This window comes from Balearica regulorum, chromosome 1, assembly GCF_011004875.1.
Source record: "Balearica regulorum gibbericeps isolate bBalReg1 chromosome 1, bBalReg1.pri, whole genome shotgun sequence".
Classification (NCBI taxonomy): domain Eukaryota; kingdom Metazoa; phylum Chordata; class Aves; order Gruiformes; family Gruidae; genus Balearica; species Balearica regulorum.
This window is the reverse complement of record NC_046184.1, coordinates 43376944-43392957: the sequence shown is the minus strand read 5'-3', so window position 1 is coordinate 43392957 and position 16014 is coordinate 43376944. Positions and strand designations below refer to the sequence as shown.

General features: G+C 38.4%; 1 protein-coding gene across 18 annotated transcripts in view; it reads right to left on the bottom strand.

The window, feature by feature from the left end:
- NAV3 (neuron navigator 3) overlaps positions 1-16014 on the bottom strand; it is a 560419-nt gene that overhangs the window by 138621 nt on the left and 405784 nt on the right. For 14 of the 18 annotated variants that reach the window (XM_075747242.1, XM_075747250.1, XM_075747211.1 and 11 more), the window contains 2 exons: positions 9254-9322; positions 6431-6570 (listed from right to left, as the gene is read on the bottom strand). In XM_075747242.1, the coding sequence (XP_075603357.1) occupies positions 6431-6570; positions 9254-9322 (209 nt within the window). The remainder of the gene's footprint in view (positions 1-6430; positions 6571-9253; positions 9323-16014) is intronic. The other 4 variants (XM_075747259.1, XM_075747223.1, XM_075747322.1 and 1 more) reach the window with 1 other exon arrangement.

Below are 16014 nucleotides of genomic sequence, written 5' to 3'. Positions count from 1 at the left end.
TAGAGAAAGATGGTTTTGATACTTAGTGAAAGCAAAATATGTGCTAGAAAGCTGAGGCTTTGGGTGGGAGGAGGAGGAGGACTGAGTAATACTGAAATTAAATGGATATGAACAATATTCATAAAAGAAAAAAAATGGCAAGTCACTATACTTTTTTGGTTTTAAGTGCAGTTAATGATCTTTACTAGCTGACTTCAGGAACTTATCCCAGTGCACTTCCATAGATGGGAAAAAATATATCAACAAGTTCATCAGTGTCAGTACTTGAAAGTTACAGTGATATATCATCTACGTGGGTACAGCAACAGTAGCTGTTTTGGGCCTGAAGCTCAGGTAGGTACAGAAGGCTCATTTATGTGGCTCTGGTACCTTCACTACATTTACATGGTTCAGAAACTTCAGCAAATCTTCAGAATGAATGAGAACAAGACCCTTTCTGCAATAATCAAACTATGCTAATTGACAGCCATGATTGTCACCTAGCCTTATTAAGCAAAACAGACCAATGCACGGAAGGGTTGAGCTCTTCTGTATGAAGTTCAGATTTCCAAGACATATCTGAGAATCTAAACACTACTACTCTAGAGCACCAGAGAAATGAAGTGGTAATGGCAATCAAATATGTGATACATAGCTATTTCAGCAGATGACATATTTTCTCTCAGTGTATCTATCTCATCTTCCCATTCAGGCTCAGAACTGCCACTGAATTAAGCGTAAGCTTGCTTATAGTATATCAAATTTAGTACTACAAGAAAGCCTGTGAAACATGCAATGCAAATATAGTTCACAGAATGGCAAAAAAAAAAAAAAAAAAGAGTGCTTGATGTGTTACTTTTACTGACATGAAGCCAAAGCCATGCCTTGGGGCCACTCTGTCTGAATAATATAGTAGATGAGGATACTGAAGACATTTGTCCTTTCAGCATAGAGTTTGAAGTTTTGAATCATTTTTGGTTTTGTACTTTCAGCCCAAAGGTCCTAGTGTGGATTAGACTACTCATTTGGAAGCCTGAAGGCCACTAATACATATGGGAAAGGGAAGATTTTGAGCATCCTGAAAGGGAAGCTCTTTTTTCTTTAACAAAGAGAATACAAACATAGCAAAATCTAAGTCTCTAAATAGCATATAAGAAGTTCTAGTTTAAAAAAAAAAAAATCTGAACAAAAGAAAGATGACAGAAATGTAACACCTTTTACTTGCTTAACACTATTAACAACTGTACCAACACTATTAACAACTGTATCCCAGCAGGCCCATCACCTCCACCTTCAACAGATGCTGTGTAATTCCATCTGCCCAGTTTTTGTGTGCTCCTCAGCCTTATACGCAAACCCCACAGTGCTAAATGAGCTCAGTCCACCTTCACAGAAAGTTTCAAGCACCTCTGCTGCATTCAGTTACTCGGCGAGAAACCACCAAGCGGTAAGGGCTGCCTCAGAGCATTTTTTGGGACAGGTGAGGTTATGGCTTATTCCCCAGCTCCAGGCAGCACCATGCACGTGGAGCCGGTTTGGTGGGTGGCTGCAGAGCTGATCCCTCGCTTGAGACCAAGGCAGGAATTGCGGCTGGGCCCCTGCTATTTTCTGGTGAGCCTCAGATCCTGGAAGAGAGCCTGGGCCCAACGACAGCTGTTGGAAATTACTGCAGCCCTCAGGCTTTCTTAATTTATACCAGGGATCAGCCCTGTGGCTGATAGCCCAGGAGTGGGTGTGCACAAGGACCTTCTTGCACACGTCTTGCCTTGCACTAAGCTTGCCTTAATTACACAGGAGGACTGGGGTCTTTGGCTATCCCAATAGTTTTACAGAAGAACAATTCACCATAAGAATATGCAAAGCTAATGCGGAATACGTGTAACAATCTCTGAACAGCGGGATGCCGCTACACTCTGTTGTATTAATTCTGTTACATTTGTATGGCTTCAGGCTATTAGTTTTACTTAAAAAAAAAAAAAAAAAAAAAAAGAAAAAAAGCATTCTGATTAAAAAGAAGAATGTATGCCTTGCCATATTTCCTGCTATATAATATTAAACTCATTGAGGGGGGAAATTGTAAAAACAAGAGTATTTACTGTTTCATCAACAGCTTGTTCTGCTACATATATAGCAAAAAAGCACAGGTTCCTGGAACCACTGGTACTTATTCGATCCCTATGTCACAAACCATAAACAGCATCAAAATTTACAGAGAACCTTAACTTGCCTTTAATCTTCAATTTAAAGCGTATCCTTAATGTTCCCACAAAGAATGTGGACTGCACACTCTCAAGAAATATTAAGAGTCTGTCTGTTTGTTTAAAGATGTGGAATAAAATGATTTATTTCCCCCCAGCCCAAATGCATTACTTGAAGCTGAGCATCATTCATTGCTTTCTGCACATTCAGTGGGGACTCAGCTTTCAGCTGTTCATTATATGAAAACTGTCCCCACCTTGTGGTGATTTTCATACCGAGTAAATCCAACCTATGTCAAGGATTTCATATTTTTATAAACAAAATTTTACAAGAAGACAGTCCTTTGTTTAGGGCCTAATCCCCTTATCGCTGAAATGCATAATCAGCTTATGGTGAAAACAATTTTGCATTCTGCTCGAGAGCTGCGTGCTTCAGAGCTCAGCCTAGCCTGCGTCGGAAAAGGACACCACCACCCCCAGGTGTTCAGTGCAAAAGGAGAAATTTCTATCAAAACCCCGCAAGACTGTGACAACCGAATGGACATTTTCAAGTCCACTTTGCATAGGTTGTTGCACAAAGAAAGGACATGTGTGGGGTTAAATGTCAGTCCAGTATATAATCAACCTCCTCTGTTTTCTCATCCATGACCTTCGCTGTGTTCAGTGCTGTTGGAGAAGACAGGACCTCTGTGACAACAGCTGCCCCACTGCAGCACAGTTAGGTAGTCATCATCTAGATATTCTGTAGCAAGCAGGTGCCCAGATTAGAGTATCCGATTTTAGGCACAATAAAAAAGGTTAGAAAATAGAAGAACCGCAAGGGACTGCTGTAGGGATGTTTGGAGGAATGGGAGGTCTATCTGCTGAGATGAAAACAGTTCAGCCTGTTCAACTGTCCCTTTTCAGCTGTCCATGAGAAAGCAGCTACCCCTTATCTTCACAGGGGGAGACCAACACCAGGGACAACTGGCAATATACTGGCACCAGAAGAAACGTAAACAAATTAACTATACATACTGGTCACAGATGAACAACAATTTGCATCCATCAGACAGATGTTTTTCAGAGTTGGTATGGGCAAAATAACTAAATACTGTTGCAACTGAGTTTGGACAATACATGAACACCATTCTATATTATAAAATTATATTGAAAAGTGGGCAATTACACTCCATGACAAAGAGACCCTTATCAGTGTTCAGATACAGTGTTTCTAAGCTCTAAGTGTAAATACTTGTTTTTAAATTTGACTTGAATTATAACATGATTTCTTTGCTGGACTCAAAATACCCTGGGTATCCATCTTATTAGCAATGTGAATAATTACTTTATTCAAATAGTTTCATTTTCATAGTTTTATTTTCGTCTTTATTTTATGAAGTCAGAAGCAGATAGATGTGATGTGACCTGGAAAACAGATACGTTCTTTGAAACCACCCATAAGCTGCAAAGTCCAGGAAAAAAAAAGAAGAAAAAAAAAAAAAAAAGAAAAGGTCAGCTCACTAAAGCTCCACAGATGAACTTCAGTTCATGGCACGTTTATTGTTTTGGTGCATTCTGTGTTCCTGACTTAACCGCAGCTACGCAGAGTTACCTGTGTCACAGCAATGGCTTGGGTCTGCGGGTGAGAACTGGGCTGTACTCTGTAAAGAGCAAACCTGCACTGGCTCAGGGGAGCTAGGTTTCTTCCTGGGAACTACTCCCCAAGCAACATTCAAAGGAGATAACATTAATGACATACTAAATAATGAAATACTAAATAAAAGGCCCATATTGCATCTTATTTTGGATCACCTTCAGGTCTCCTTTAACTCTGTGACTACATAGCCATTCCCCACTGTGACTGAGTTGGAAACCGTGTTATGCAGGAATGGATTTCAAGTATCACATATAACTGGATTAAAAAAAACCCCTTATGCTATAATATCTTTTCTGAGGTCTCCTTATAGCACACACAGGAAGGTGTACAGCAGAGAAAAATGTACCAAAAATGGTCTGCCCTTGAAGAGGTCTGGAGGTCCCAACGTCTAATCACTATTTACCTACTGCAAGTTGTCTCTTTTCCCGCTTCAGTTCATGTAGCACTAATGCAGAATTAAAGCTAGTTACTATATGATCTATGTCTCAGAAATTAGAGTGTGTGGACTGCACATTCATTCAATGGAAGCTGCTAAAGTTACCTTGCTCCAAGCATGTGCATCAGAAGCGAAATTTGAAATACAAGGTTTATTATGTGTGTGACACTCTAAGGAAAATTCAGTTTTTCAATGTGTAGCGACTTTATTTTTTAAGAGGTGTTTGTCATTATTACTATTACTGTTGGGAAGGTTAAAGTTTGTTTCTAAACAACTTCTTCAAAAAAATCTCAGGTCACAGAACATCCTCAAATACTTAAAAAAATATCAAAAGACTACTTGGAAATTTCATTGTAATATTCAAAAATTAACCGCTATAATAATTAAATTTAAAATATAGCATAGTTCAGTTGTTTTTCTCTTTAGGCAAAGAAGTAGCGTGTTGAATTCAAATACAGGTTCCCATGTGTTCTTTTAGGGTATTACAAAAAATATCACTTCACTATCCTTGCACTCACAGCAGTCATTTTCTTTAATTAACTTCTGCTTTTTACTCTAAACCAAATTTGTATTTCATTTATATTCTCATGTAAAATAATGTTCCTCCATTCATTCTGCTGTTTTGAAAGAAAGAACAAAGAGCAGACGGAAACATCTCAAATATATTACTCCATAGTTATGCAACATTAAATTTTCTATATCCTGTAAAAGAATTGAATGACTATACACAAACAAAGCCACCCCTTATCCTCTTGCAAGTGATGACTTCACTAAAAATCTCATCAAGGTTCTCATTCTCTGCTGTGGAAGAAATGGGAAAGTAAAGAAATCCATCATGCAAAAAGCCACGTAACTGTGCAATGCAATGCAAACCTCAGCAGTCAAAAGACAGTTTTCAAGTAACGAGCTAAGAATACTAGTATCTACAAGCATGTCTCACCTTGAATCATTTCACTCTTTCACATATTTCAGTAGCAGACTTATGTCAACATTATGAAGCAATTCTAAAACCTAAACTGCTGTACATACCTTCACTCAAGCAGCCACATCTCCACCTTCATAACTTCACTATCGTATTAGTGAACTATCCAGTGTCTGCTCAGTTTTCACTCTGATCTCTTTCTAGTCTTAGTCTGGATGTCTTGCCATAAACAAGTCCTTGATAAAATAAATCCCACTATAGAACTATCTAAAACATTCAATCCTGATAGTAAAAATAAAGAAATAACTATTGAAAGGATGGTTTTATATCTTCAGATACAGCTAGGGGCAAAGTGTGTTCATCAGAATTTTGTAAAAAAAATCTGGATAGCTGCCTGTTGCTTGGATGAAGAACATTCACTGCATACTTGTTCCTCCCACAGACCCCAAGGATGCAAACGGGTACTATGTATATTGTATCATTTTTTACTGTATTCTAACCCAGAGATATGAATAAAATGCTGTTCATTACACAAAGGGAGAAAGAAGGGGGGGAAGGGGCTGGATTAGTTGCACAACTCAGAAAGCTGAATTTTTACGTTATTCTTTCTGAGATAAAGCCTGAAGAGGCACATTTTCCAGGAAAACATTATTAGGGTGGGAGAAACGGAAGGACCTAGGGAACTCAGTTTGTTTCCATAGTGGGAGTTCATATTTAAAGAAGGCAATAAAACACAAACACTGAACTCAAATCCCTGCAAAATTTCATTGCATTTGATTTCATTTCCAGTCCTCTATTCAGACTTATATATACACTAGGTAAGGTTCTGAAGGAATAGACGCATGTACTATCCTGATGCAAGCCTAATATACTCATTCTTCTCCATCAGAGGCTAAGATGCAAAGTCCCCTCAAAATTATGGTAGTCTTCCTCTGGATATGAGCACACTTGAATATGGACCAAGATTATAGGCATCCAATACAGAGTCACCTTTATTTCAGAAAAAATCACCTAGTGCTATTTCCATCAGAGAGGGATAAAATATAATTATAACATCTTGAAAGTTCTCAGTTCTGAACTTTAATCTCAACTCAACCACAACTCCTACTTCAGAGCCCTATCTCCATAGGTCTTCCTTACCAAGTCTAAATATTCCATTCACTTCTTTGACCCTTGTGGATGGGTTCTTTTGGTGATATTTTTTTTTTCCTCTTGTATATTACGTAGAGTAGGCTTAGTAAGTTCTAATCACTTACCTTTTTCATTTCCATTTGCATATTGTGGAGGCTTGTTTTTGTCAATGCTGTTAAAGCTCTGGCTTCTCCGATTTAAATTAGAAGCTCCCTGGACTTTGGTACTGCTGCCTGCAGCTGGCACCCTTGAGGGTCCTGGAAGCCTGGAATGGTATAATCAGAAATCAGTTAATTTTAAGTAATGCAACATATAGAGGAGGCAGTATGCAAATATCAGAGCAGAATTTAAAACCAACAACCGAAAACAATGATTTCAGGTAAGCAACAATGAACAGGAAGACTCAAATTAGTTAGACTCCACAAATGAAAATAAAAGCTTATCCTCACGCACACAAAAGGGAAAAAGATGCTTTCTAGAGTCACAAGACAGGTAAGAAGATGCTTTGCATTTGCCATTAACATTGCTAAAACAGATTCACCCTAATAAACCATTCAAGTGCAGTATCACCTTTTATTTAAGTCTGTCACTTTTGGAGAGGAAACGTTACAGAAATTGATTAGAAAGCACAACAACACACAGTTGAGAAATATTTCATATCTCTTACTCTAGTAAATGTTTCACAGCTGTGTTCAGCATAAAAGTTGGCTTTTTAGTTACCTTTGGTTATTTTTCAGAGGGCTATTGGCTAAAGCACTTCTACCTTATTTTAAAGGAAAAATATTGAAAATATTTCTCTTAGCTAGATGCTACAGATGCATGTGTAAGTTTGACATAGAAATGTATAATGTAGACTATACAGTTCATTTGCTGGTATTTGCTGCCACCATCTGAACCTTACTGTGTGGCTCTGTTAAGGGTAAAAATGTAGACTCTCTTGTCCCTGGCGTATGTAAGCCTGCATCTTTTTTCTGTCTGAATCTATTCTCTGATATAAGATTCTTTAGTACATGCTTACTCCGAACTTTCTGCAGCATCTTTGTGGGCACCCCCACTCCTTTCCAGTTTTGTTATCTGACAGATGAAATGAAATGTTCAAATCAGTAAAAGGCTTTTGCCTTAGGAGAAGAGTATCTCTCTTCTGCTTCTCACTTATTGGAATGGTATGATGATTTTAATAGTGGCAATACAAATTATACCAGAGTTATCTAATTCTGTTAGTTGCACTGTATTACAAAAGAGCAGCATCAGAAGGGAGAAAAAAAATCACATTACAAAGAATTACGAAACGTTAGATTTCTTCCGAACTTCTTTTGTTTAATATACTGGTATAACAGAAATGTTCAAATCATTTTATTTTCATTAGCGAACATATGTAAACAGCTCCATGTTCTCTTCCTTTACCAATTTAAGCCTCAGAGAGCTAATCCATTAGTTATTTTTATGGCTCATTCTGGCCGCCAGCCTGCCCTGCTAGTCTCTGGGCCGAGCCCAGAGCAGACTGTCTCTGCTCTGCAGCTGTACGCATGCTAACCTTTACTGTGACCCATGAATTCGAGTGATCTTCTGTTCCCTGAAGAATGCACTAAAGCAAACTTAAAAATCCATTTGCTCCTTCTCATTACCCTAATTTGACAGGCAGTAAGAGCCCTGAGATCGTTTGTCAAAGGTAATGAAAAAAGCAATGAGGAGGCATGTGCAACACTGGAAACTCATCTGTTCTGTTAAAATTGAAAATACTTCTGCATATATTCTGCATGCCAGAATTCAAGAACTTGCCACAGTAAGCACATTATACATGAGGTCATTTGCTCTACACACTTTCCAGTTTACCTCATTTGCTGCCTTTTTTAATTGAATTCAGGTTTTAAATTGCTCTTGCAGAATCATGTTAAGCAGCTAAGGAAATGCAAAGAGGAGAATAACAAATAAGGGACAAGTCACATACCTCTGAACAGGCTTCGGAAACACTGCCACAGATTTAAAGTATTAGACAATAAGACTGTTAACCCCGACATGTTGAATGCAGACAAGACAGGAGCATCAGCAATAAGGAAAACTGAAGACCTATAAATGCAGGTGCAAAGCAACTGGACCATGGTATAGCTCATTCCAAGCTATCACCAGCAACTCAAATTGTGTTAGTGCGCTATACTGCAAAATGCAATCTTTATTGTAGATTATGCAATTTAGAATTCATTGTTCTCACCATTGAACTGTACAGCAAAGTTTTAATTAATGAACACATTCATTATTCCCACCCAAAAAAAAAAAAAAAAAAAAAAGCTAGAAACTAGAGTAAGCTTTAGACCTTCTTTCTTCTGCAATCTGGCTTGTAGATTTTAGTGCTCATGGAAGTGATAAACTAAAAGTACTGATGAAATCTGAAACAGGTCAGCTCCTACACACAGCCCTGTCAAATTCTCTGCCAAAACAAAGCATTTCATTAGTGGGGACTGTGTGCAGGCTACTCTTGACGGAGCAGAAGTCTTGGAAGTGGTTCTTTTTTTCTGCTCTATTTTGCTTCTACGTGAACTTGGCTCTGTGAACTCAACTTCTCAGGTGGGTTTGTGATACATGCAAAACAGCTAGTGGGAATTGGGATGCACTCCCAAATTTCTTTTCGCTCATGACTAGAGTAAGGATTTGAGCCAGAAAGTAGAGAGCACTAAAATCACCAACTAATCCTTGACATCCAATATTTTACATGCAGGATACAAAGATGCAGGATACATAACAACCAGAAATATTACTAATATACAGTACAAATCAGCTCCTTCCAGTTCATAACAAGGCTCTCCCGTGGCACAGCTCATCGTTGCAAAGCTTGCACGCATAACAAATACACATCGTTTAATGCCTGCTTATGTCCAAAGGATAAAATATCAATGGGCATATACTTGCTTGAGTATTACTAACAAGCAATAAATTAGAGATATTTAACTGACCTAGAAGTCTTTTTTTGACTGGTTGCAATTCCACTGTGATTAGACTGAGTTGCATATCTGGCTGTGAGACTGTATGAGAAGAAACAGAGAAATTGAATTAAAGAATTTCTTTGAACATGTATAGAAAGAACACACTTACCAGCAAACTATGAGTTAATGAATGCAAATTGAACATGGATAGAAAACACAAATTAACTGGCAAAAATATGAAATAATGCAAACATGCAGATTTTTATGAGAGATGCAATGCACAGATTATGAAATAATGGATATTGTTAAAACTTGTCTCATTTGCTAGAAACTATCTAAGGAATAGACCATGTGGGCAAATTTCCACAATGACTGAATTACTGAATTCGAGCTCAATTCACACAGAGTGCACCTCCAAACTTTGTGCCTTTTTTTTTTTTTTTTTTATTTTTTCTCCACAGCGAAAAGTCCTAAGCACAAATACACTAGTTTCTCCAGCAACCTGATTGGGTTCACAGCCTGGCAGTCAGGAACAAATTTGCTAAACCAGATCCAGCATGGTCTCAGAATAATTCCCGCTAAAGAAAGGTGACCCTTCTGACAGTAGAGGTATAGAGCTATACAGAAGAAGTATCCCACCATAATTTTCATTACTGTTACAGCAGCACTGTTACAGGTCACGTATGTGATGCATTACCCAGGCAACGAATCAGAGGCTTCATTAGAAAAGCCCTGACGTGCTTAGACTCATTGTTAAATTCCATAGGAAAATGCACCTTTGTCTGTTAAGGCATCCGAGTAGTATTTCTGCAACAGAAGATACGCTGTGCTGCAGGGCTAAAAACTGTATGTTCTTTTTGACACCCAACAATGTGTCATTACTAAAGAGCAAATGTATGACTCTATTACATTAGACATTTGCATAGGGGACATGTCAAATATACGGCCAAGGTAAGGCCTCCTGCCAGACAATTTCAGTTACTATAAACAGGTGCATCCTTTGGGATCCACACAGCCTAAGGATATAGACAGGTGCCTAAGCCAGGTGCAATCAAAACACCAAATTCCTTGCATTATTAAAGAAGTGATGGAGAACTGAGTAAGCAAAAACTCTGATAGTCACAGATTGCTTTTTGTCTCTTACAGTTCTGCAACTTCTAGCAATTCTTCTGAGTAGCAGCAAAACCCACCATGTTCTAGTCCCGGCTTTATAAACTGGCAGCACTAATAAGAAACACGTGGTGGTATTGAGTCTACCAGAAAAGTGTTAAGCAATTTCTGCTAGTCCACCAAAGCAGACAGCCTGAGTATAGAGCGGATGGGAGAAGCCCTCAAGGGAGAAAGGTCTTCCCAGACTGGCACAGTCTGGCAAGAGGGGCAAGGGGAAGGCGCAAACCAAGGGACAATATGAGACTTGAGGAAGATGCATGATTATTGTTACTTTACCAAATTAAACCCCAAGAAAGGGTTCAGCATGGCCTCTGTGCCTGCCAATTACACAAGGCACATGTGCACGAGATGAGTATAAAAAAATAGGAGAGTACTTCAGTCTTAAGAGGGCAAAAAGGAATCATTCAATATATAAAAGCAGCATTCAATTCTCTGAAATATATTTTCACAGTAATGCTGACAAAGTGCTTTTTTATATGACCATAACTTCAGCGAGAATAAATTATAATAGTATCATAATAATTACAGTTTAAATATTTTTATCTATCTAGTCATTAGTATATTAAATTTGTGTTGCTAAATTTGTGCCTGGCATAATAGCCCATCTTTTGATAAGATCTTCCACTCGTGTTTTTTTCAACATATTTAAAATGAAGGAATCTAGAAATGGTTAGCTGGTTATCTGCATTGACTAAACTAATAAGTTTGTGAGAAAAATGGTATGTTAAATAAAACCTTAGTGCATTTATGCTGTAAAAGGTAAAATGATACACAGTGCAATCAACATGGACAGTGAGCTGGAAAAAGAGAGTGAATAGGATGCATTGCCATAGCGTATCATAGCTTTTCTACCTCAAACAAAACAATTTCAAAGTAACTGGAAAGATCAAAGAACTTAATCTCAGTGATGTTGCCGAGATGTTCACAAGCTTGCCCACAGACAGACGGCACCTTTTTTTTTTTCTTTTTAAAAGCAATAAATACACGAAGCACCTATCTAGAAATGCTTGCTAGAATGCTTTCCTTCCATGCCTGTTACTTGGGATTTCATCCACTAGAAAACTCATGAAATACCAGCTTATAGACTGCTTTCAAACTTTCCAGACAGGCTCGAAAGACATTGATGGATGTATTAATGTCAGTAAAGCATCATTTCCACTGTGACTGGGTAAATTTATTTTCCAAAGTAATGTGACAAATAAAAGGGAAAAAGAGAACTTTAACAGCTCATAAACCAGGTGCATCAAGTTCCTAATGACTTTGGGTTTTCCTTCTCAGTTAGCACTGGATGTGCTGGACCTGTTAAAGTTTTGCACAGACGCCTGTTTCCCAACATCTGGCTCCACTATTACAGATGCGAACTGCAACACATCTAAAGTCTACCCACTCTTCTAAATGTATAAACAAATATTCACCTGCTGCCCTCCATTCTATCGAACAATCGTCTGTGGGTAACATTTGGCAGTCAGGAAAATAAACCTGTTTTGCTTAAAACAGTAATTTTTTTATGTTTATAGATCCATGCAAAGGTTCAATAAATATGTGCCTGCATTAAAGCAGCACAGTAGAAGTTTAACAGTACAGCATTTAAGACAAGGAACGATTTACTGGCAGAGGGTTGGAAAGGGGGTTTTCAAAGCCTCTAGCTCTCAGCTGCCTGCTCCAAGAGCCTTTCCACTTCCATAACACTCCCACCAGCAGTCTTCCCTGACATGGTCACAGTTTTGACTCCTCAGAGGAGCCACAGCAGTCGCCTGCAAAGCCCAGCCACGGCGCATTGGTGGGAAGGGGATATACAAACTAGAGAGGAGACCAACCCTGACTGCAGAGCCGGCAGGAAAGCCCGCTGGTCCTGGAGCTACTGCCTGGCGTGGCAGTCTTGGGGGCGATTGCAGCGCTGGCCCTGGGCCAGGACCAGCCATCATGCTTAGCTCTTCTCTTCCACCTAACACGTAGGGGAAAAGAAGGCAGCTGCTCTTGGTTAAGCAAATCCTGTTCAAAACAGGTAAGATGGCATACACGCATCTGATCCCAAATCCTTGGAAACCGCCTGGACTCTGCAAACCGGCTTCCAGGTGGAAATCGAGCCCCAACATTTTCTCTCGCAAACCAGGGAAACACTAGTCAACATAGCAGATATGAAACGGTTACAGCAGGTAATTTCTGTTGCTGGTGCCTTGGTTAAATGCTGTGAGAAAATGGAATAAACATCCTGAGATTGCCCAGAAAGGCAGTTCAGCACGGAGGTAGCTGGGGTGATGTTGTGAAGGAAGGTATAGAGATGTTAGAGACTGTACTGACCGGGAGGTACTGGTGGGGAGCACCACAGCTGTACTGCAGCCACCCTGGTTGCAGGAACTAGGACTCTGTGCTGCGCCGCGTGGCCATCCAGCACGGTCACTTGTGATGGGGAGGTATGCACCATGTTCCACCAAGACAGGGAACCGATGGAGGGCATGCAGTTGCAGGCAGGATAAGAGGATTAAGAAATGGTTCAAAAAGGTGTAGGGGAACCTAGGAAACGAATATAAGCTACATTACTAAAGGTTCTTAAATGCCGTCCCACTGAAAATGAAGTGAAATATTCAACTGAAACTGGCAAATAAGAACAAAGATGAAGAGGGAAGGCTGCTCAACACTGGATGAAACTGCCAGAAAGCTTGTCTTTCTGCTATACAAATAGCATGGTATATCAAGAAAGAAGCAACTCCTTGAAGGATGGACCTCCTATAAACCTGGGTATAGAGCATGAATCAAGCTGAAAATACTTAACCTCATTCTTCAAAAAGTACCCCATGCAGTGTCAGCCTGAATATCATCTACTTTTTATTAACAGTCTTTTGAAAGATCAAAAGGATCATGTTACATCACACTGTCATTTTCCTGTAATGTTAAGAGTCACATGGTGGTTCCAAAATTCCAGCTATGTGATCTGTTAAAATTAAACAAAAGGCAGAGGGGCTTGTAGTATGTAATCAAAGTCTTTCTACTTTACTGGCATACTTAATTTCAATATGCTGGTGCTCTAATAAAGCGCATTTATATCACTAGGGTGACTGCACTCCAGAACTGTTTGAGACTTTTCTATTAGAATGATTCCCTGATAAAAAAAACCCTAGATTAAAAGGAACGAATTTTAAATGGAAAAATTTCACCAGAAGAGCTTGTTTGTGCTGTATACAATTTGTATTTATTTATTTATTTGTTTCTTTTAACAAATTCCTTGGCTGCATACTTCTCATCAGCCTGCCTGGCAAAAAGTATGACAGATAATATTCTAAGATTCACCCGACTCCAAATCCCACGCCTGCCTGGAGAAATGCCACAGGAAACAAAAGTTTCCAGGCTCCTCACCACACCAAACAGTCTAGGCAGCTAGAAGATCCCCGATTCCTCAAATGAATAGTCAAGGAAGACTGAGGAAGAAACCAAAAAAAACCTGAATTTTCTCATGAGCAATATTTTTCAGACATTTCTTTTGCCTTTTTAGCCCAGTCCTGGTGAATTGATATATACTTATATCTATGCATATGCATCTATCTATCTACGTATACTTTTTTAAAAAAAGTTATTTATTTATACATAAATGTTACATGTGTATGTGCATTTTATAGATATATCTATATTTTATAGATGTCTGTTTATATCTATATATGTCTAACACAGAAACCCGCATTTATTTTTTCATTCACAAGAGGAAATGTCTATGGCTCAGGCAGTTCTAGCTCATACCATGTCATCTGTTCTATATTAGGTGGACATTTCTCCTTTCCACTCTTTGAACTTCTGGCATCTCATACAAGAAGTCTGTCTCCAACTGATTCAAGCTTGGAGGTAGAAGTAAAATTGTGTTTTCAATATTTTCCTGTTGTTCACAGTTCATAAACCAAAACTCAGACAACCCAGTTTTGCATCAACGTTTATGTTCTTGCAGAGCAAAGAATGAATTGCCCACCACAATGACCAAACCTTTCCTACCCTGGTCCCAGTATTTGCACTATAGGTATTTTGTGGAATTTAATGAAAGAATATATGAAATCACAACCTTACAGGAAAAAAAAATTATATCAACTAAGTAATAAATGTGTTACTTAGCTAACCTGGTCTGTAACTCACCTAAATAGTAATGCAAACAATCTTTTAAAAAACATTATTTTTTCTGAACAAATCAGCCAAGTGGGTAACAGCCTGCTGCCAGAACTAGGACTATGCCCTTAGGGACCAATCATACCCTTTTATGCCCTTATCTCTATACCATTTATGATCTTGCACTAGAACAACATTACATCAGATGATCTGCATAATAATGTATACCACTACTCTGCTTCACAGTTTGAAAGACTAAGACTGTAACAAAGTTTTCTCATAGAGGGAATGAAAAAGGGGGTGCCAGAAAGCCTAAGCCTGTCACTTTTTCAAATCTATACCCTTTGCCTTTTGAACCCTTTCATAGATTTCCAGAAAAAGCCACATTCATCAGCACATCCTAAAGTCTAGTTGGGACTGCTATAAACCTGCATCAGTCAACCAATTAACACATAGTTAACGATATTCTTATTTATGGTATTAAAGTACGCTTATGAGCATTTTGTTGGGTCTCCCCATTGACTCGAAAACAGTAAAGAGCTATGCAATATAAAGAAACTACAAAACCTTCTATCAACATTTTAGCTATGTTCCTATAAGCATCTTCAAAAAAGCAGATCAAACCAGAAATACATATATAAGTGATTTTCCTAAGCTGCTCATTTATCTCTGGTAAGTGTGTTGACTTTGAAACATTTTTAACTTCTATTTTAATCCATTTTCCATGGGCACTAATTGTTATAAACAGCACTGCCTATGCTTCTTTGGAAGTGTATGGATTTGTAATTTTTTTTAAGTCAATGAAGAGAGCAAGTCATCTTCTCCAGAGCAGCTGCAAAGTGAACTGTTATTTCATTGCCTGATACCTGCAAAACAACAACATGTAGAATATCACATTTGTTACACAGTCTGTGAAAATATTAAGAGATTAAAGATGATGGAAAGGACCGACAGTAGCAAAGAAACTAGCAGTACAGACATAAGACTATGACTTAAATGAATGCAAGAATGCAAGAAAAAGACTGAGTCATACATTGGTATCAAGAGATCTATCAAGGAATGAATAGAAATAAGCAAAGAACATTTTGCTTCAGAATAGGTAAGAAAATTAATCATAGGACAAAAGAAAGAATGAAGACCACAATAGTTCACTACAGCTGCCATTGAACTATACATTTATTTAAGTTGTATTTGCCATATACACAACATCACAGGCAAACTCAAACGTTTGCAAGACATCAAAATTAAATAGGTGGAACACCTGGGAAAGGAAAAAATGCTTGGACACAATTTCAGCAGAACTCACTTTCAGAGAATGAGAAGAATCTGTATGGAGAGTGAGGGTAGAACAACAAAAAATGCCTGAAGGAAAAATAACTACATTGTAAAGCTACTATTCCTTCAAAAGGAAATATATAAAAAGTTGGATTAAAATGCTACAGGGATGAATGGAACATTTCGCATTAAATTCTACATGATCTGGATTAGCAACAGTGAAAATTATGGCCAAAGTGCATCAAAACTGAAATTTAAAA